The sequence below is a fragment of the Pieris rapae genome, chromosome 16, assembly GCF_905147795.1.
Source record: "Pieris rapae chromosome 16, ilPieRapa1.1, whole genome shotgun sequence".
Taxonomy (NCBI): Eukaryota; Metazoa; Arthropoda; class Insecta; order Lepidoptera; family Pieridae; genus Pieris; species Pieris rapae.
The window spans coordinates 2,686,095-2,707,361 of NC_059524.1; the positions used below are offsets into that span (position 1 = coordinate 2,686,095).

General features: G+C 38.9%; 1 protein-coding gene across 4 annotated transcripts in view; it reads right to left on the reverse strand.

Moving 5' to 3' along the window:
* Positions 1 to 21,267, reverse strand: part of LOC110998393 — a 106,670-nt gene that overhangs the window by 15,383 nt on the left and 70,020 nt on the right. For all 4 annotated transcript variants that reach the window (XM_045631565.1, XM_045631564.1, XM_045631566.1 and 1 more), the window contains exons 3-5: positions 8,979 to 9,117; positions 1,096 to 1,160; positions 501 to 639 (exon numbers count right to left, since the gene is read on the reverse strand). In XM_045631565.1, coding sequence (XP_045487521.1) covers positions 501 to 639; positions 1,096 to 1,160; positions 8,979 to 9,117 — 343 coding nt within the window. The remainder of the gene's footprint in view (positions 1 to 500; positions 640 to 1,095; positions 1,161 to 8,978; positions 9,118 to 21,267) is intronic.

The following is a 21,267-nucleotide window of genomic DNA, read 5'->3' on the forward strand; positions in this document are numbered from 1 at the left end:
ATACATATTATATATAGGAATATGAGTTCCTTTTTCTTGAGGGTCTCAAGACACGGCAATGACGATACATAGGCAGCTACAGATAAATATAATTGCCTTTAAAATCATGAGAGAGCGTTAAGAATCAGCTGGCTTCAATTATTAGCATAATCATCTGTATTAAAATCCTATACGTATTTATCTAGTACAAATTCTACTGCATAATTATTCCTGAAGAGCATAAAGTTGAGAACAAAGCGCCGAGTCAGAATTGTGTTACCTTCTTAAAAAATTCAGTAAGAAGCTATCACCTTGCTGCGTAATATTCTTATGACTGCGGAACTAAGGCAGGTACAAGATTTAGCTCCGTATATGTATAAAAAACACTAATTAAAATGAATAAAAAACACATTAAAAATAAATAACACGGCAAAAATTTTATAAGGGTCTCCGTGGTTTTTATTCTAAGTAATAAATCTAAAAGACATTAGTGTGACAAATAACAGAAATAGTGAACATACCTGTTGTATGTAAAGGAAAATGGCGCTTTTAGTGGACAGTCGACCGGCTCAGCATTTTCTCTGAACATTGAGTAAAGGAGAGCGTCGCCAGTGATCAAGGAACACAGATGAGGGAGTGCATCACGACGATGACAGAATGCTGTAAAAAAGCACAATTAATGTCATTTCAAGCTCATGGATAATTGAATGAACTTAAGTTATTTCATCTGAATTTAAAAAGAATCGAAATTTATAACAAAACAAAAGAGAGAATAAAATTTTTGAATAGTTGTGGAGTTTTAGTGTGTATTACATGTATTCTACGAGTCAAAAAGAAACCGTATGTAAATATTCAGTAGCTTTTTCTACCTACACCATCAATCAGAAATCGAAGAAATCAATCTTTTATGCATGTGCATTGCATGCCTCTAAAAAAATATGTTTTTCTCTATTTTTTCCATTCGATTTTAGTGGTTCACCTTTCGTGTATTTTTGTCTAAAGCCCATCGTAACGTGCTCTTTTTTTCACTACACATTGACTTATCAAAAATCTGGATTTCGTTGGCGTTTAATACAAAAAAATATAATACTCGTTGATTATAAACTGTTTACTTACTTTCTTTATACTGTAGAACATTAATATGCTTCTCGTGCATTACGACACAGCGATAGCATCCTTTCCTGAAATTATAATTAAAATTTTAACATGTAAATATAAAATTAGTTTTTGCGATAAATCTTGGAATAATGAGATTATTTGACTTTTAAAAAAGGAATAGCCAATTGACAATTTGCAATTCCGGTGATAACCGGATCTCTAATAATCGATAATCTAAATCAGTCAATATGCGTGTCCACCATGAGCGAGCACTTAATGTGGACGTGCCTCGGCCGAGGCAAGCGTGCGAGTTTCCGTGAGCGAGAGACCGAGCGCCCGATCCATCGAGTATCGGATTTTTGATTTGCTTAGCCGCCTCGCCGCCTTAGCGTTTGCCGCGCGTACTCTAGAGGCTCGGGCTTACCGCGTGCGGCTGTCTCGCGAGGCATTTGCCGCGCGAGGCTGCTCGCTCTATGTGGACGCGCCTAATAGCACAGTATGTCTGTTTCAAACACAGCGAATATACAATTTGACAGAAAGCAACAAAGGCATAACTGATTTTGTTATAATATATATCCTTATTGATGACCGCGGGTCGTAAAGCCAGAGGCAGAGGTTACAAATGTGAAAATATCTGATAATTCCATTACATATTGTTACGAGCTAGGGGATCGGATAGAAAACGCCGTCGAATTATTCAAGGGTTTATTTCAATAAAATCTATGAGGAATTCGTGTACACTAATATCTGGAAATTACGCACAGAAAAGCACTAATAACACACACAAGGAAACACTGTCACTAATCACTTAAATCACTCAGTACTTTATCACTGGTATCGCACTTGTCGCACTTTTTCTCTTCGCTGTTTATCGCTTGGAATCGCATTCAAAACTGAACTGAGTGATCGCGTTTTGGCTCGCTTATATATCCCTGGGAAGAATCTCGAACGATGTTTCCGATGTTTACGAGAACTTTCTAGGCGGGAGCGCTACTGAGTAGCGATCGCCTAATTCTAGAACGCGCGTACTTGCTATCTCTTTCGCACATTGCTACGTGCTTGTCGTACGACGTTCTAGAGTTCTCGGTCTAACTTCGAGAAGGTTCTTATCTTTTCTCTCTTTCGCGTATCAAACAGTGCTTGTCCCACACCTAGAAAATTCGTTCTAGAATATTCCTTCATCAAAGGGTTATAACCAGGCCTGAAAACGCCTGAAAACGGGTCTGCTGAAAAGTGTACCATTCATCTATACGTGTTCTGAAACCGACTGAAAAAATTTTTCAGCCTCCTGAAAACTACGGCAACATTATGTAAATTTCGATTTTCTAATATGTGATTGACCCTCTCCTGAAACGGTCATAAATCATATTTCAGCCTGCTGAAAAGTTCTCTAAGTAGTGAAAAAATCTAAAAACATTGCAGTTGACCCGTCTTCGTAACACTACCCTCTCCTTAGACATGCTCGTCCCGAGCATCATTACTTCCTTTATAGGGCGCCAATCGATTTATGTGAACGACTTTCGGTTTGCTCCTTAAACCACTCATTTTCTTTATCCGGTAAGTAACGTCATTAATCTTCGTGACTATCGTGTATGGACCGTCCCAGTCGGCTTGAAGCTTTGGTGATTTTCCTTTGCGTTTTGTCGGGTTATGGAGCCATACCTGCGAGCCTTCTTTAAATTCTATGTGATTCGTCTTCCTGTCATACCTTATCTTCGTAGTCTCACTTATTTTGCTCTGTGATGCTCGTACGTGTTCATGGATTTCATACAGTCTATTACGCAGATCCGCCGCATATTCTGTAACAGTCTCCGGGGTGTCAGGTGGTCGTCCAGTTACAATATCCGCTGGTAATCTAAGTTGTCTCCCAAACATGGCTAAAGCAGGTGTAACGTTCGTTGTTTCATGAACCGCAGACCGGTATGACATTAAAAATAACGGAATATACTTGTCCCAGTCCTTTTGTTGGCTGTCCACCAATTTTGCCAAATGCCTTTCCAAGGTTTGATTAAAACGTTCCACCATTCCATCTGACTGTGGGTGATATGGAGTAGTCCGCGTCTTATGAATTCCCATTAACCGGCATACTTCTTGAAACAGTTGAGACTCAAAATTTCTACCCTGATCACTGTGCATCTCCAAGGGTACTCCAAATCTAGAGAATACGTCATTTACAAGTATCTCAGCTACTGTAGCTGCCTCTTGATTAGGAATAGCGAATACTTCGGGCCACTTTGTAAAATAATCCATAACAACCATGATGTACTTATTTCCTTTTTCTGTTAATGGAAATGGTCCGGCTATGTCAACTGCTATCCTCTCCCATGGTGCTCCGACATTGTATTGCTTCATACTCGCTCTAGTTCTCGTCTGTGGGCCTTTAACAGCTGCACAAGCTTTACATTTCCGAATCCAGTCTTCTACATCTTCGCGGCAATGTATCCAATAAAATCTCTCTTTAATTTTCAGAAGAGTCCTTTTCACTCCTAAGTGCCCGCCTGATGAGCCATCATGATACATTTCCAATATGTTGCGAACCTTGGATCTTGGCACAACTAACTGCAGATGAGATGCATCCCCTCGAGTATTTTCCCATTTGCGACATAATACTCCATTGTGAAGAACTAAGCTATCCCATTGAGCCCAGTAACTCTTGGTCGTGGTGCTAGTAGATGCAACGTCATTCCATCGCGGCTTGATAGTTGAAGATTGCATCCAGTCCAGAATTGGTTTAATGTCAGAATCTTGTTGTTGCTCTTCCTGAATTAATTTCCCACACCAATCTGGACTAATGGTGTCTGTCCTTAGTATCCTTATATGGGCAACCTCTCTACCTTCGTGTCTTGTACAATGTTTGCAATCGTCCTCACATGGCCTTCGAGACAATGCATCTGCGTTCCCGTGGGCTCTGCCCTTGCGATGTTCGGTAGCAAAGTCATACTCTTGCAGTTGTTCGATCCATCGAGCCACTTGTCCTTCCGGATTCTTGAACTGAAGTAGCCATTTTAATGCAGCATGATCTGTTCTAAGACGGAACTCCCGACCTAACAAGTATTTGCTGAAGTGCTGCAGCGTCTTCACAACAGCCAGTAGTTCCCTCCGAGTGACACAGTAGTTCCGTTCTGGTTTCGACAACGACTTGCTGAAGTAGGCTATTACTTGCTCGTGCTCACCTTTTACTTGTGATAGTACACCTCCAATGCCAATTCCACTGGCATCTGTATCTACCACAAATTCGCCATCTGGATCCGGGTAGCCTAGTATCGGAGTCTCACATAGGTGGTTCTTGAGCTCATTGAACGCATCTTCGCACTCTTTGTCCCATGTGAATCGCCTCTTTTCTTCGGTGAGTCTGTGAAGTGGTTTTGCAATATCCGCGAAATTTTTCACGAATCGTCGGTAGTAAGAACATAAGCCTAAGAAAGCGCGGACTTCAGTTTTATCTTTAGGTACTGGCCACTCCTTTACCGCAACTATCTTATTGGGGTCTGTTCGAACACCATCCTGCGATATAATGTGACCCAAGTAGCTGACTTCTCTTTTGAAAAATAAACATTTCTTAGCACTAAGTTTCAGGTTGGCTCCCTGCAGTCTGGTGAGCACCCGTTGAAGATTCCGTATGTGATCATCGAAGTCTTTCCCAACGATGACTACATCATCCAAGTACACTAAGCAGGCTTCTCCTATCAGCCCTGACAGTACTTTCTCCATTAGTCTTTCGAAAGTGGCAGGTGCATTGCAAAGCCCAAACGGCATAACTTTAAATTGCCATAGTCCTTTTCCAGTTGAGAACGCTGTCTTCTCTTTATGACTTGGGTCTATCTCCACTTGCCAGTAGCCACTTTTCAAGTCTAAAGTTGTAAACCATTTGGCCCCACTTAAAGTATCCAAGGTGTCATCTATTCTAGGTAAGGGATAACTGTCCTTCTTCGTGATATCATTAAGACGACGGTAGTCGACGCAGAACCTTAAACTGTTATCCTTTTTCTTGACTAAAACTACTGGAGAACACCAAGGGCTAGAAGATGATTCAATGACATTATGGTTTGACATTTCCGCAATCATCTTGTCTATATTCTTTTCATATGCGACAGGTACTCGTCGCGGTCGCAAACGTATTGGTGATTCACTTCCAGTCTCAATTTGATGTTTGACTACCCCTGTTCTTCCTAAATCTCCATCGTGTGTAGCAAACATGTTTGAAAATGTATTCAATAGTTTCTTTGCTTTCGCAATTTCTTCTTTCGTCAAAGTTTCCTTACAGTCCTCCAATACTGCTTGAACTATCTCGCGTTGTTTACTGACTGTATCATCTGCAGTGATAGCTCTATAGACGTCGTACCCACTTTTCAACGTGTTGCCCTTTAGAGAAACTACCTCATCTCTACACTTGAATGTGCCGTTCTTCAGATCAATCTTACAGTTGTAATGCTTCATGAAGTCTAAGCCGATAATACAGTCATCCACAATGTCAGCAATTACCACCTTGTGTCTGTATGATCTCCCACCAATCTTGAAGGTAGCGATACCTTCTCCTCGAACGGTTATGTGCTGGCCAGTAGCTGTAAGGAGCTGTACATTTCCACCAGAAAGACTTTTGTAAAATGATTTCAGAAGTTGGTATCTGATAACTGTCCGGGAAGCTCCAGTATCAAGGGTTAACTCACACCTAGTTCCGTTAACTTCTCCGTCGATGACAATGGTATTCCCATCCTGAGTTTGAGAGATCATAACTTTTGGGGCCTTCCTTACAGATCCGGCCAGCACCCGCCCCGTGGTCCTGGCTTCTATTCGTTTCCCTGCCGCTGTTCAGCGGCAGTCACATCCACTTCTTCGGGCTCCCCACGTCTTGTCTTCATTTCACTTTGGAGATTTCTCTTAGGGCATGAAAACCTCATATGCCCTACTTCTCCACAGAGGTAACAAGTGGGTCCACGTTGGGAAGTACGTCTTTCCGTGACAACCCTAATACGGTTAGGTCGAGAATCCTTGCAAAATGTTTCCACTTCCAACGCATGGGCAAGAGCATTCTTGAGGTCCTTATGATGTCCTAGGTTCACAGCCATTCGAATTTCACGGTCACGAATACCGTCGACGAAAGCTTGAACCAGCATCTTGTCTGCAACGTCTGGTGAGGATGCGTAGGCTTTCCTAACCAGCGTCTCTATTTCTACTCCCCATTTTTGCAAGCTTTCATTTGATTGCTGTATCCTATCCTTTAATTGAGCCCTATAGACGTGCTCTAAGTGTGCATCTCCGTACCGTGATTCCAGGGCATCCAGCAGTTGCTTCAACGTCACTTTACCTGTCTTGGTATCTAGTATGGTGAGGGCTTCATCTCGCAGTCCCATAATAAGGGCGGTGACAGCTTGATCGTCATTCCACCCGTTTGACTCTACTACAGTCTCAAACTGTACCTTGTACGCGCCCCAAGAAGATTTACCATCAAAGGGAGGCACTTTTAGATTTCCAGATGGTGCTACAGACGTTACGACACCCGTGGTCTTCAAGCACTGCATTTCATGTTCCAATCCGAGAATCCGTTTGTCCTGTTTCGATAGCTTGCTATCCACGTCAGATTCCAAATTTTCAATTTTTTTATCAACTTCTTGTTTAAGATCTCCTAATTTTTCTCCTATATGACGAGCCTGTTCCTCCATCATACGACGTGTCTGAGCCTGTTCTTCCACCATTTGGCGTGTCTGTTCCTCTTGACGTCGTGCCTGTTCTTCCACCATTTGTCGAACTTGTTCCTCCTGATGCCGGGCCTGTTCCTCCTGACGGCGTGCCTGTTCCTCCATCAATCGCCGAACTTGTTCTTCCTGGCGACGGGCCTGTTCCTCTATCAATCGGCGTGCCTGTGCCTGTTCATCCATCATTTGTCGTGCCTGTTCCTCTTGTCGTCTTGCCTGTTCTTCCATCATTTGGCGCAGAGCAAGGAGGATGTTGGCGTCGCTGCTTTCGCCCATTCCGCGGTTCGCATCAAAACTCTGTCTCCGGGCGGCGTCACGTGCTGCTTGTGCCCTTGTCTGCACTCCCTCCGCAGCTGGAGACTCTGCTACAAACTCCTCTGGATTCTCCCTTGGAGTAATTGGCATTTTTCTATCCCACTTCTGACACCAAAATGTTACGAGCTAGGGGATCGGATAGAAAACGCCGTCGAATTATTCAAGGGTTTATTTCAATAAAATCTATGAGGAATTCGTGTACACTAATATCTGGAAATTACGCACAGAAAAGCACTAATAACACACACAAGGAAACACTGTCACTAATCACTTAAATCACTCAGTACTTTATCACTGGTATCGCACTTGTCGCACTTTTTCTCTTCGCTGTTTATCGCTTGGAATCGCATTCAAAACTGAACTGAGTGATCGCGTTTTGGCTCGCTTATATATCCCTGGGAAGAATCTCGAACGATGTTTCCGATGTTTACGAGAACTTTCTAGGCGGGAGCGCTACTGAGTAGCGATCGCCTAATTCTAGAACGCGCGTACTTGCTATCTCTTTCGCACATTGCTACGTGCTTGTCGTACGACGTTCTAGAGTTCTCGGTCTAACTTCGAGAAGGTTCTTATCTTTTCTCTCTTTCGCGTATCAAACAGTGCTTGTCCCACACCTAGAAAATTCGTTCTAGAATATTCCTTCATCAAAGGGTTATAACCAGGCCTGAAAACGCCTGAAAACGGGTCTGCTGAAAAGTGTACCATTCATCTATACGTGTTCTGAAACCGACTGAAAAAATGTTTCAGCCTCCTGAAAACTACGGCAACATTATGTAAATTTCGATTTTCTAATATGTGATTGACCCTCTCCTGAAACGGTCATAAATCATATTTCAGCCTGCTGAAAAGTTCTCTAAGTAGTGAAAAAATCTAAAAACATTGCAGTTGACCCGTCTTCGTAACAATATTAAGGCAAAATAAAGCAGTTTAAAAGAGGTCAATTTGTTTACTACTCTATATTTTGTATATACAAATACAAAAACAGGTTACATAAGTTATTAGGCAACCGGCGGCCTTATCGCTAACAAGCTATTTCTACTTTCCCTTGTATGGAAAAATAAAAAAAGGAACACCTATTTAGGGTAAACTTTGCAGTGTTTATTCTTCTTATAAAGTACAAAAATAAAAATAAAATTACATGTACCTAACACTAGAAATATACCAACAAAAACTAAACTAAAATTTAAATAATAATTAATATATAAGTAGCTAATTACGAGGCAGGAAATAAATGCTCAAAAAGATAATTAAAAAAATTTAAAGACTGAGCTCGTCTGATATCAAGAGGTAAGGATGACAATCAGTCAATCGATAAGGTTATGTTTATATCTGTTAAAATATTTTTTTAAACATTTTTTTCTTTAATTGTGTAATTCGAACCCACAACTTTGAGAGAACTACAGCACAGTGTGTGTAATATCTTCATTCCAGATTTTATCGATGAAGAGCACTTCAGAGATATTTGGACAGACAATGATCTCTGTATAATACTGCCATTAAAATTATTGCTCAACTCGGGTTCATTTCATGTTTTACATAGATAACGGTAATTTGTCATTTTTAAGAATTGTAACGCAATTATAGATAAAAGATAATTTTTTTATCTAGTTTATGATTCAGCATAATTTGGGAGTAGGACCAACGCTGCATTAACATTTTTTTGGTTTTTTTTACGTCGTGTTTACTCTGTGAAAATCTGTTTACGTAAACTTCATTTTATATATATATATATAATTATGTGGTCAGATCAGACGATGATAAGTTCATTTTTGTTCACAGATATACACTATTCTTTCACATTATCGGCTGTACTATTTTTGTATAATCTTAACATGAGATTTTGATATTTTCCTATGTACAAATACAGTTTCTATATAAGTTAAATTGACTTACTCGTCCACTATTAGGAACTTGTCCCCTTCAGAAGACAGGCAGCGTCCTTTATTCGAAAGGATGTTACCTTCGATGACGATCGGCTGGATCACACCAGATTGGAACCATTTGCCTTGCCAACGAGATGGAAAGGTGCAACCTGGAAGACAACAATAAAAGTTTATTAGCCTCAAATTTTAAATTTGCCCTTATCATTTTCGTGTAACTTAAATAGTACATAAATGGGAAAACAGTATAAGAGAGTTAGATCTGATTTTTGTCTTTGGTTGAAATCGCATCTATTTGTCAAAGAATATAAACTTTATTAAATTGTACAATATACATCAATCGAGATTGTCTAACAGCGAATCGAACCCTAGGTTATAGTCGTTAAAGCATGAACTGGATGAGTCAGCCACAGAGGCAAAGAGTAAAAAGTAATTAAAACGAAAATTAACATTAAATTATAAACATTTTGAATCGAATGTAATCTGTGGATGACATTTTAAAACGTTTTTAACAATAATTATGTCATCACAATTTAGTGCGATTTATCGCAGTCAAATTTTCATAATTATAATTAACGTGTGCACTGCATTGTTTATAATATTTTATCGTTCAATTTTAACTATATTGTAAGTGTGAAACAAAAAACCACTGTATGGATTTTGATAAATAACACACGACAAAAATTAAAACAAAACACTAATTTATAAAAATTTTTGCTTAGGTATTCATACACACATACACAACAGTTGTGACATTTAGCTGTAATAATAACTTGTATTTAAGACGACATTGCATCTCCGCTGTTTGGTACGTAGAAACTTCGTACATAAAGAGAACGCGGAGTGAGTTTGGGAATGTATCTCCAGATGCCGACTCTCAATACTAAAAAGGCCTGGGAGACGACACGCAAGTACTCGGTGACGGTGAACTCAGAAATAGGGCTTGCAGTATCGCAGAAGACGCTCTTGCTCACAGGGACACGCGTTAAGGAAAACTGTTCCGATGTCTTCCGGCCATACCGAGTAGCTGTTGGCTGTTGGTTTTATGTTAGGGCGTTACACATCGCAAAAATATCTATAAGTTACAAAAATGAATTGCTATCCCTTTCTATCGCTAAATCTCGATAATGGCTAGATATTATCGATTCTATTAAATATTTGTCAAAGTTCAGGGAATGTTTAAACGTTGGGAGACATAAATAATAAGTACAGAAATATGCTAAAACCGACAGTTTTAAGACATAAAAAAATCTGAAATTTGTGTAGAAGTATATGGTATCTATTGGTCTGTTATTAAAAATGTATTAAGTTGACACAAATATATGTAGGTGGATACGAAGTTTACCGGTTCTAGGTAACGTTTTCATAAACTTAAATTAGTTTCAATAAATTCTAACACAAACATAATGTTTGAATAGCGTTCGTGAAGAATCATTTTCCAATATTAACAAAATTTTCGATGGATCTAAGTTTCTGTCGAAGCTGATGGAGGGTTTTCTGCATCAATCTTATAAAATCGAAGTATCCGACTGTGACGTATTTGAACGCTTAAGTAGAACGAAAAGTAATATAAGAAATTTCGGTTTATATTGTTAGACATATATATAATCAATTTTCTTTTAAATTATTGAATAAATATGAGATGGTCGATACAGTGGCTTTGGTTTCAACAATGAACTGTAAAAAAGGTAACTTTTTGGAACGTAGCAATATAATAGAATTATTTTTGTTTAAATCAATTTCAATTTTTAAATATAATATGCAATCAAAACGAATTCCGAAGAAATCGTTTAGAAAAACATACCGGTTATATTGACCAAAATCAAAGGTCTCTGATTAATTAGAAAATCGGTTTTTACGACGAAATATGTGCCTTCCATGTCGTTATAACAGATTTTGACTGTATATATTATATTACATCATTATTATTTAAATATATAATAAATTAATTAAATGGAACTATAAATTAACTAAAATTATACAAAAATAATTGATATATATGTATTATGTATATAGTGTCAACCTTTTGTTTTGCAATTTGACGTTATCCAAATGAATTTTGGTCACGAATTCAACACTCGATATTATATTTCAACATGATTATTAATTATATTGTAGACACACAGGCACAGGCAGACACCACTACATAAAGATTGAATTCAGATAGGAAAGACCGTGGCAATTTTTCTTTTAACTTAATAAAGATCCAGAAATATATTTTACCGATGATAACTGTATCATTTAAAGAAATATTTCTTATAAAATGCAATAACTTTTGTCATTTAAAATTATTTGAACTTTGTACACAGATTTTTTTTAATTATCAGGAGATAGATTTAGTGTTTACTTGATAAGCCGCGGTGAACTAAATACAAACACTAAATTATGCACTCTACCTACGTACACAGTTTGTTTATATAAACTGGTACAAGACAATTCAAACTATTTATAGGCAGGTAGAGGCTTTACATGCTGCAACAATGATGATCCCATACACCCACGGCATCAAGGAAAATAATAATTATCAAGTCGTGCGAAGTCTAATGCTCACAATGGAAAATTCGCGGAAGAGGTCTTTGTGTGTAGTTTTTGACCAAGATTCTATTGAATCCAAAGCATAGTTCTTACTGATATTAAATTACGTTTAAAATTCCCTTCAACCATACTGAGAGAATTATTGAAGTAAAAATATTTTCAAGATATTTTATCTGAGATTCTGAGTTCTATTACAAAAAGCAAGCATGGTTAATAAATAAAAGTTGTATTAATAATAAAATGCATCGTACTGCAAGCAAAATTACATTTACATTACAATTACATTATAAAACAAAAAAACTGACTCCCCAATTCTGAATACTAAACCATCGCTCTCTTATAATATATTGCGCACCAAAGAGTTTGAGGTTGTATTGAGGGTTTCTACGTTCTTTTGTTTTTATAGTGTTTATGGATTAAAAAAGTAAATAAATTTAAATTTGGAAGCCGTCTTCAATTATTGCACGTTCTTTTGTTTTGAGTGACTCAGCGGAAAATAAATTTAAATCCGGAAGCCATTTTCAATTACAAGAATTGTTATCGTTAATAGATCCATACAGACCGCATCCGACAATAGCTTATGACTATTTCCCTATGAAGTTAAATTAATATTCAACTAGCCATTTAATATGAGTATTGTGGTGTGATTATGCACAATAACCGGCAATGATACGGCGATTACAATACAATGCGTGCATCAATCGAGCGCCCTTTGCAGTCGGCATGAATAAAAATGAGGTATGACTGACGACTTGTTGAGATGCAAACGAACCCGCATTATAATGGACTGCAGTTCCACTCGACATCTTTCGCCTTTAATCTTGTAAGCCATTCATGGTCTTATAAAGGAATAATTTAGGTTGAAAGTCGTTTAATAATCGGATTAAATTATGTTTGTTCAACGAATAAACTTAACTACTTTTTTATTTTAATTATTGAATCGCCTCCGTACAGTGCTTTATTAAATACTCAAATGATTGATGAAATAACTCTATATCACAGACTTTTGATTGTCTTTATGATCATTGGATATGCTTTATCAATGAATTTTTAAACAGTATTTAAATTTGACACTTTAAACACGTTGAAACAATGTGATACTTTTTTATGTAATAAAGCGAAATATATATATATCATCTTTACTTAAAGTGGCTTAGGAATAATTATCAAGAAATAAAATACTATTAGTATATATGTATTATTTATATTAAGTTTCTTATGTAAATAAAATATTTTATTTGTAATGAGAAATAAATAAAGTTCTTAAACATTAAACATAGTCTTATTCAGATCACATGTTCTTTACCAATTTGTTTTTACAGTTGACATTTGCATAGCCTTCTTTAACGGATATAAATACGAACTTATGTTCTTTTTACAAATTATTACTAAAAACTATTAAAACAAAAAATAATCAAAATATTATTATATATATGTAAGTATTATTTTATAATGTATTTTATTCTATTGGAATTATTTGGCAGACATACAGATAAAAACTGGGTCTAATTTAATAAACTTTCCGGGCAAAAACTTAGATTTTTACATATTGGAGTAATAGTGTTTACAAACGCGACGGCGAATAGCCAACTAAAATGAACGATCTTTTGTGTAACGGCCGAGCACACAGAAGGCTACACTTAACATAGCCGGGTGGTGGTAATTACTTAATTTTGATTAAGAGACGCCAGCCCCTTATAAATCATTTTTGATTACAGCGCGGTCAGTTTTTTGCTTTAGTAATTGTGAATATTTAATACTTAATATCCTTGTGGGAAGGTATTGTTTTATGTACTTTAATAATGTATCAGACAATGTGACAGGTTCTTTTACATAGAAAATAATATTAATGCTTAATCTAGGTCTGGTAGCTTTGGTGTCGTCATATAGGTGTACATAATATTTTCATTTTCATTCAATTGCAAATTTGTAAACGCGATAAAACATTATTGAACCAATTGATGATTGTGGGACTATATAGTAATTACTAATGTAATTAATATAAATTTCAACACAAAAATTGAAACATATAGACCATTTATGTAATATATGTGCGCATTTAACACAGTCGTACGGTGATGGAAAATATCGTAATGAAATCCACTTAGACCCAAGACGATGCATGTGAGAACAGGCTGATCATCTGATATTACAAAATATTACGAAACAGAACAAAAATCTCGTCTGGACTTAAAAACTCGTGCGGGTTTTTGTCTTGTAATCTTAAGAATATAATCTGAGTAGCATGCATTATATGAAATAGTACTAATACAATTTTCAATAGAATTAGCATATACATATATGCTTTGTATGGACAAAAGAGTATTTGAAAATTCTATTTGTCCCATTGATACTACAAAGTAAATTGCAAATCGTATAATTTCGAAGCTTTACAGGATACTGACGCATTTCAATTGTCATTGTTCAGTGCCTATAATTGATATGTATCGAAGTTAAATTATCATAACTCGTCTTTAACATACTCCTTTAGCCGTTTCTGTGATTCTACATACATTGGATAATAGGATTACGCATCGCGGACAGTGTTGTTATAGGAGAAAGGACTCTTAATTTCAATATATCGAAACTACTTCACATGAGGGAAATATCCTGAAAGCTTTTCTGTAATTCTATAGTATAAGTTCTACTTGAACTATGACTATGATCACTTATTTGAAAGCGCCTAAGAAGAGACTTTGCTTTGAGGTTCGAATTAGAATATGGAAGTAATGTTGAGGTTGAACATAGGATATTTAATCTTTCTAACGGTTGTTTTTCAAACCCGGTTACTTAGCCACAAAAGGCAACATACTAATATATACTAAATTTTTGAGATTTTTGTTATGCAGTTCAGCAATACTGTACATGGCGTAGCATGACATCATTATTTAGTATTTGGACTGATAGGAATCCAATTTACAAAACAGGCTGCCCGAAGTAGTATTTCCGAATTAATTTGACATAGGGCCCTTTAAGAAAACAGCGTATTAAATCCTAAAAGGCCGTCGTGTTTGCGAGCATTGTCTACGTCCACGCTGGTACTACTTGGAGGTCGTCAAACCCATTTGCTCTCTATTCCTTAAAAAAATCCTAGTAAATAGTATTAAAATCTTTCAATCTAACATCTACTATTAAATTACGAAGCTAATTGAAAGTCCTGAAAAGTAATGACAAGTGGAGACACTCATTTGTTTTATTCTAAACAATAAGGAGATAATTTTATATCAAGTTTATTGCCTGTACAATAAATACAAGTCATATCGGAAAATAAATTAAATTTTATCGCGGTCAGAGCTCAGGACATATTTTGTGTGGGCGTCTCCGCGGGAGAGATCTAGTTTACGGCTATGTGCTTGTCATTCTTAATGTTGTTATTTAAGAGGAGAGATTTACCGGTTTAAAACTTATATTCATTACAATACATATTTCACACATTCCTGAACACTGACATTGCCAGAAGGCAAGTACGTTGCAGGCTTTAAAATTTTTTTGCGCCTTTTTAAAGGACCCTAAGCCGCATTGGCTTGAAAATAGTTCAATTGGCAGCTGGTTCGACATACTGAGAATACGCAGCATAACGGAATTAAGAAACGCTCAGCCATGGAGCGACGGACGTCGAGGTAATACGGATAGTAAATACCATCAAATCATCACCATAAAAGAAAATTCTTTTGCAGGTATTAATCCAAATTAAGTCGTAACAAAAACAATACTATCACTCCTCCTTCACTGTGGAAAGTATCCTGCAATGGAACTCCTTACCAATTGATATCAGAACAGCTCAGTTTTTAAATTTATTAAAGAATCTTCTTTATGATCATTTTTCTTCTGCCTCGTAATTAACTACTACTTATATATTTTAATTGTGACTCAATTAACCTTTGGAAAAGCTTTTACATTTTTGTTTATTACATATTTTTATTTTTTCTTTAGGTTTTATTTTATTTTAGTTATAGTCATATTATTTTGAGTTCTTTTTTTCGTTAATTAATTATGCTCTTCTTGTACTTTACCATCTGTAGACGTTTATTTTTTATTGTTCCATATTAGGGTTGCCTGTAAGAAATCGCTTGTTAGCGATAAGGCCACCAGTTGCCTAATGATTTAAGTAACTCTTTTTTTTTTTTTTTTTTTTTTTATAGAACAGGGGGCAAACGGGCAGGAGGCTCACCTGATGTTAAGTGATACCGCCGCCCATGGACACCCTCAATGCCAGAGGGCTCGCGAGTGCGTTGCCGGCCTTTTAAGAATTGGTACGCTCTTTTCTTGAAGGACCCTAAGTCGAATTGGTTCGGAAATACTTCAGTTGGCAGCTGGTTCCACAGAGTGGTGGTGCGCGGCAAAAACTGCCTGGAAAAACGCGCAGTTGTGGAACGGCGGACGTCGAGGTGATACGGGTGGAATTTCGTATTCTGCCTCGACGTCCGATGATGAAACTCAGCTGCAGGTATTAATCCGAACAACTCCTCTGAACACTCTCCATGGTAAATGCGGTAGAAGATGCAGAGAGACCCCACATCTCTACGCAACGCCAAAGGATCAAGCCGCTTGGAGAGATTTTGGTCGTCAACGATTCGAACCGCTCTTCGTTGAATACGGTCAAGTGGGAGAAGCTGGTACTGGGGAGCACCCGCCCAAAGGTGGGAACAGTACTCCATGTGGGGCCGAATTTGCGCTTTATATAGTTGCAAGCGGTGGCCCGGAGTGAAGTACCGTCTCGCCCTGCTGAGCACACCGAGCTTTTTGGAGGCTAATTTTGCCTTTCCCTCCAAGTGACCGCGAAACTGAACGTCGTTCGATATGTCAACGCCAAGTATTCCAATGCTGGCTGTGGCTTTAAGGAGAGTGTTTTCGAAAAGAGGAGTAGCGACAAAGGGTGTTTTTTTAGCGGAAAACGCGCAAACTTGTGTCTTTTTGGGGTTAAATTGGACTAGGTTTAGTCTGCCCCAGTCAGAGACTCCACGTAGTAGGGTTTCTACTTCAGACACAAGTTTGTTCCGGTACTCATCGACATCTGCCCGAGAAATACCTGCCCGGCCAGTGTAAAGAGTGTCCCCAGTGCTGTCATCCGCATAGCAGTGAATGTTGCTAAGTTGCAACATATCATTGATATGCAGAAGAAACAGGGTCGGGGATAAAACACAGCCTTGTGGGACCCCAGCGTTCACGGGTTTAAGGTCGGAACATGCTCCGTCGATGACGACCTTGATGCTCCGATCGGCCAGAAAGCTGGAGATCCAATCGCATAATTTCTCGGGAAGCCCATAGGCTGGAAGCTTCGAGAGCAGTGCTCTGTGCCACACCCGATCGAAGGCTTTCGCTATGTCCAAACTAACCGCTAGAGCCTCCCCCTTGGACTCAATTGCCTCCGCCCATCTATGCGTAAGGTATACAAGAAGGTCACCAGCCGAACGACCACGACGAAAGCCGTACTGAGAGTCACTTATCAGCTGGTGGCCCTCCAGATACTCCAGGAGCTGGCAATTAATAATGGATTCCATTATTTTGGAGAACAAGGAGGTTATCGCTATTGGGCGATAGTTGGACGGATCGGAGCGATCGCCTTTTTTAGGGATCGGATGTATCGATGCGATCTTCCAGCACTCCGGGACAGTGCCAAGCGAGTACAGGTACCGGAAAAGGCGCGTTAAGACCGGAGCCAACTCAGGAGCACAAGTACGCAGCACAATTGGAGGAATACCATCCGGCCCGCTCGACTTATGTATGTCCAAGGAAGATAATGCTTTACGGACAGCACGTTGCCGGAATGTAACTTCCGGCATCGAAGAATCACACCGTGAAATGCTCGGTGGTGATCTCCCTCGGTCATCCAAAGTCGAGTTGGACGCGAAGAGACAGCCTAAAAGGTCGGCCTTCTCCTTCGCAGTGTGGGCCAGCGAGTCATCCTCCCTGTGCAATGGTGGAATGGAGGGCTGACAAAAATTCCCTTGGACAGCTTTGGCTAGAGACCAGAAGGCTCGAGTCCCCGAAGGGAGTTGGGCCAATCTCTCGCCAAATCTGGCAATGTGCTCTGACTTTGCTTTAGTGATTTCCCGTTTGAAGGACCTGGAGGCTGAGTTATATGCTTTTTTGAGTTCGCTGGTATTAGCATCACGAGATTTCGCCGCTTCTGCCCATGCCTTAAAGCATTCTCGCTTTCGACGCGAGGCTGTCTTGCAAGAACGCTTAAACCAGGGCTGAGACTTGCCACCGATCGGCACCGCAGAAAAAGGAATAAAGAGTTCCATTCCCTGCAGAACCACTTCGGCGACAGAGGCAGCGACGGAATCTGGAGCTTCAGACGAAAAGCAAATAGGCCCCCAAGGGTAGGACGCAAAGAAAGACCGCATCCCGTCCCAATCTGCTGACTTGTAGTGCCAAATACGGCGAAAACCCAAAAAGCGCGACCGCGAAGGGCGCGTAGATGGCACAGTACTCCGGACCACACAATGATCCGATGAACCCAATGGCGGGTCAACGGAGACTTGATAGTTCTCCGGATGCGAAGTCAGCAGAAGGTCCAACAAAGAGGGTTTATGACCGTCCACATCTGGTATTCGCGTAATCGCAGGGACCATTTGTGTCAGGTCGTAGGCTAAAGCAAAGTCGTGAAAGGATCTTCCCGCGTGATCGGTGGTTTCAGAACCCAGCCAATCGGCATGGTGGGCGTTAAAATCGCCAAGTATCACGATTTCGGCGGTAGGAACCCTTTCAAGCAGGGAATCTGTAGCCATTTGGATGTGCTCGATGAGTCGGTCAGTTTCGTCATTTCCGCTATGGGACCTATACAGGCACGCATAGAATCGCGGATGGTCATCGCAGTCTATGCGGAGCCAGAGGTTAGATAGGTCCCTTCCTTCAAGCGTCCCAAGGCGACGAGAACAGATATCCTCTCTGACGTACACGCAAACTCCCGCCCGCGGCACAAATGAATGTTCCAATTTGTACCCCGGGTAGGAGAGGTAAGAAGTATCAGCCGGGGAGGATATCTGAGTCTCAGTGAGGAAGAATAAGGCCGGCTTCGCAGATTCAAGGTGAAAGTGAACCGCGCTTAGGTTTGAGTTGAGCCCCCTAACATTGGTGAAGTCCACTGTGAGCGTGGAAGGGGTTGCCTTCGGCGAATTCTTCCGTTTGCCCCGAGATCGAAACCTAAAACTAGAACTGGATGTTTTGTTTAGAGCGCAGTTTTTGCCCACCCCAGAATACGAAGGGCAGCCTGTGCATCCACCACCGGATACTGATTGTTCCGATGATGGACGCCCAGAGGGGGATTCTCCACGTGTGGTACCCCCCTGGGGTAATCTTTCTTTAAACTGCACCGTCATACTCAGGGGAAGGGGGGGGGGGGATGGGCTCCGGGAGTCTCACTCACCGAACGAAACGCGAGTACAATAAGATAAACCTATTGCATCACTTCACGCCGGTTTTCTGTGAGACAGTGGTACTGCCCCGGTCGTGCCTGCCCATTTGGCTGAAGCCCGAAAGCAACAGCATGGCACTCCCACTAGGAAGGGGGTTGACTGATTGCACTGGTGAAATAACCTCTTTCACAGGTTATTTCACCAGTGGGCGATGGGGTCGTCAGGTCCCTACGCCTAAGACTCGCTTTATTTTTGTTTTTTTTTATATGTATATTATGGTAACGAAGTGTAAATAAAATATTATTTTACAGTATCAGATGTATGTTGTAAGGTTTATATTTATGAAATAAGGTGGCTTTTTTATTATGTAGAGCATGATATTGTGGGAGAATATTGTAAGAGAGCACTTTGCAAAGAAATGCATTTCGCGTCCTAAATATAATTTATACAAAAGGTCGGAAGGTCACAAATCGCACTTTTACACTGTCTTCACAATCTACATACTAACTTGGACGGGGGCCAAAGCAAAGGTTAAATTAAAATATTTTGGAACCGAATAGGTTTAGGGGCTAACCGCAGGGAAAGCTCGGATTAAATAATAAGTTTAACTTGCTGAAATTTAAGCTCGAAAAGATGTTGGGTTTACGGCAGCGTTATATTAAATCGTATTTTGAAATTAAATATTTAATTATGCAGCTACGACCTAGTGGTTTAAGGGTTCTCATCCCTGATGTCGTAAGTTCGAGCCCCGGTTGTGCACAAAAAGATTCTCTATATGTGCGTATTTATTTACTCATCGTGATGAAGCCGGCATGTCCCAAATCGAAGCATCGACGTCAGACAAAAGGCTGATCGCCTACAGGTCTATGATATAGCTCAGACGCATATATTGTACCTACTAAATGTTTTCTTTGATTACTACAAGGTTAAACAAATTCTAAATTCAAACTTATTTGGAGATTTTAGATTGCGATTAAGACTTAAGGCACTATGTAGAACCAGCTCACTAAAGTATTTTAAATACAATTTGACTTTGAAAAAGAGCGTACCAATTCATAACGCACTGTTTCTTTAAAAAACTAATTACTATTGAGCAAATTCTTGCCTCAAAGATAGTGCCTTCGAAGCCTGTAATAACAACTTTATAGAGATATATCATATGTCATATATGAAATATATGCAGTCTGTAATATAGGTTTCGCTTTTCTGAATTAATAATTAAATATAAAATCATACTGACAGTTTGATACTCCATAAACAAAATTTATTCGTTTTAATTCCAATATTCCTTTGTATGTTTTACATATATAATCGAAAAATTCACCATTAAAATACCACGTTATTCACCCACTTAGTCTGTGCAGACAAGCAGAAATCCTCGGAGATGTGTGTGTCTCTTAAACCTGCGAATTGACCTGGAAACTTCTGGGTTTCTGGATTAATTCGGCACGTCTACTGGCCACGTTATCAAAATATAAAATAAGCTAAGGAAATCCAGAACTACCAGTTCTTTAACACTTTAAATCGATGAATAAATCACTCTTTTCATAATTATACCTGTTTCGATTATATACCATACATTATTATCATAGTAACAAGTCACGTATCTCCTCAATTCACGAGCAAAATTCTTAATACAGAGTTACATGTTTAATTCCTGACTTAACAAACTTTTGCATAATAACAGTGTCAATATAACACGTAACAAGTGAGCAGACAAAATTAATGCCATGCTCAGGCAACTTGGCTAATAACTCATGAAGAGCCTTCACATTGCATACGTTTTATACTATCCGACTAGAGTATTATCGTATCGTTAAAATCTTGTAACAGTTACGATACAAAGGAATATAATATATATAATATATAGATAGGAACGATCCTATCGTTTTCGACAGCCCTGCTTTATTCAACTTCAATAGCGATTCTTATGTTTGTGTTGTTTTCATATAGCGTAAGTTGTGTTAAATCGGAACTACTACTAATTGGCTGGAATATTCTTTATTAGTTAAAACAACAAAGTGAACAATTATTTGAAGTAGAGTAGTCCTGCTGACTTAGCGTTCATGCATGCTTTTCTGCTTTCCATATATAATTCGTCATTAAACCTATCGTGGCCCATAAATTTGTCTACCAATCGATGTATAAAAAATATTAAATGTTCAGTATAAAAATCTTATATACGACGTGAATAGAAATCGTATCGTTTATCATAAAAGGAAGGTAGCTCGCCTGTGGGTTAATTTGTTTAAATCAAGACCCAACATTTTGTTACATTATATGACTACAGTTTAATTAAATATTTTGATTTGTCACGTATTATATTAAGTATATATTGTTTTTATCTCTGTAACATAACGCACGTCACCCAGAGGTTACTCTCTGGTCAAATACAGATATAGCCCA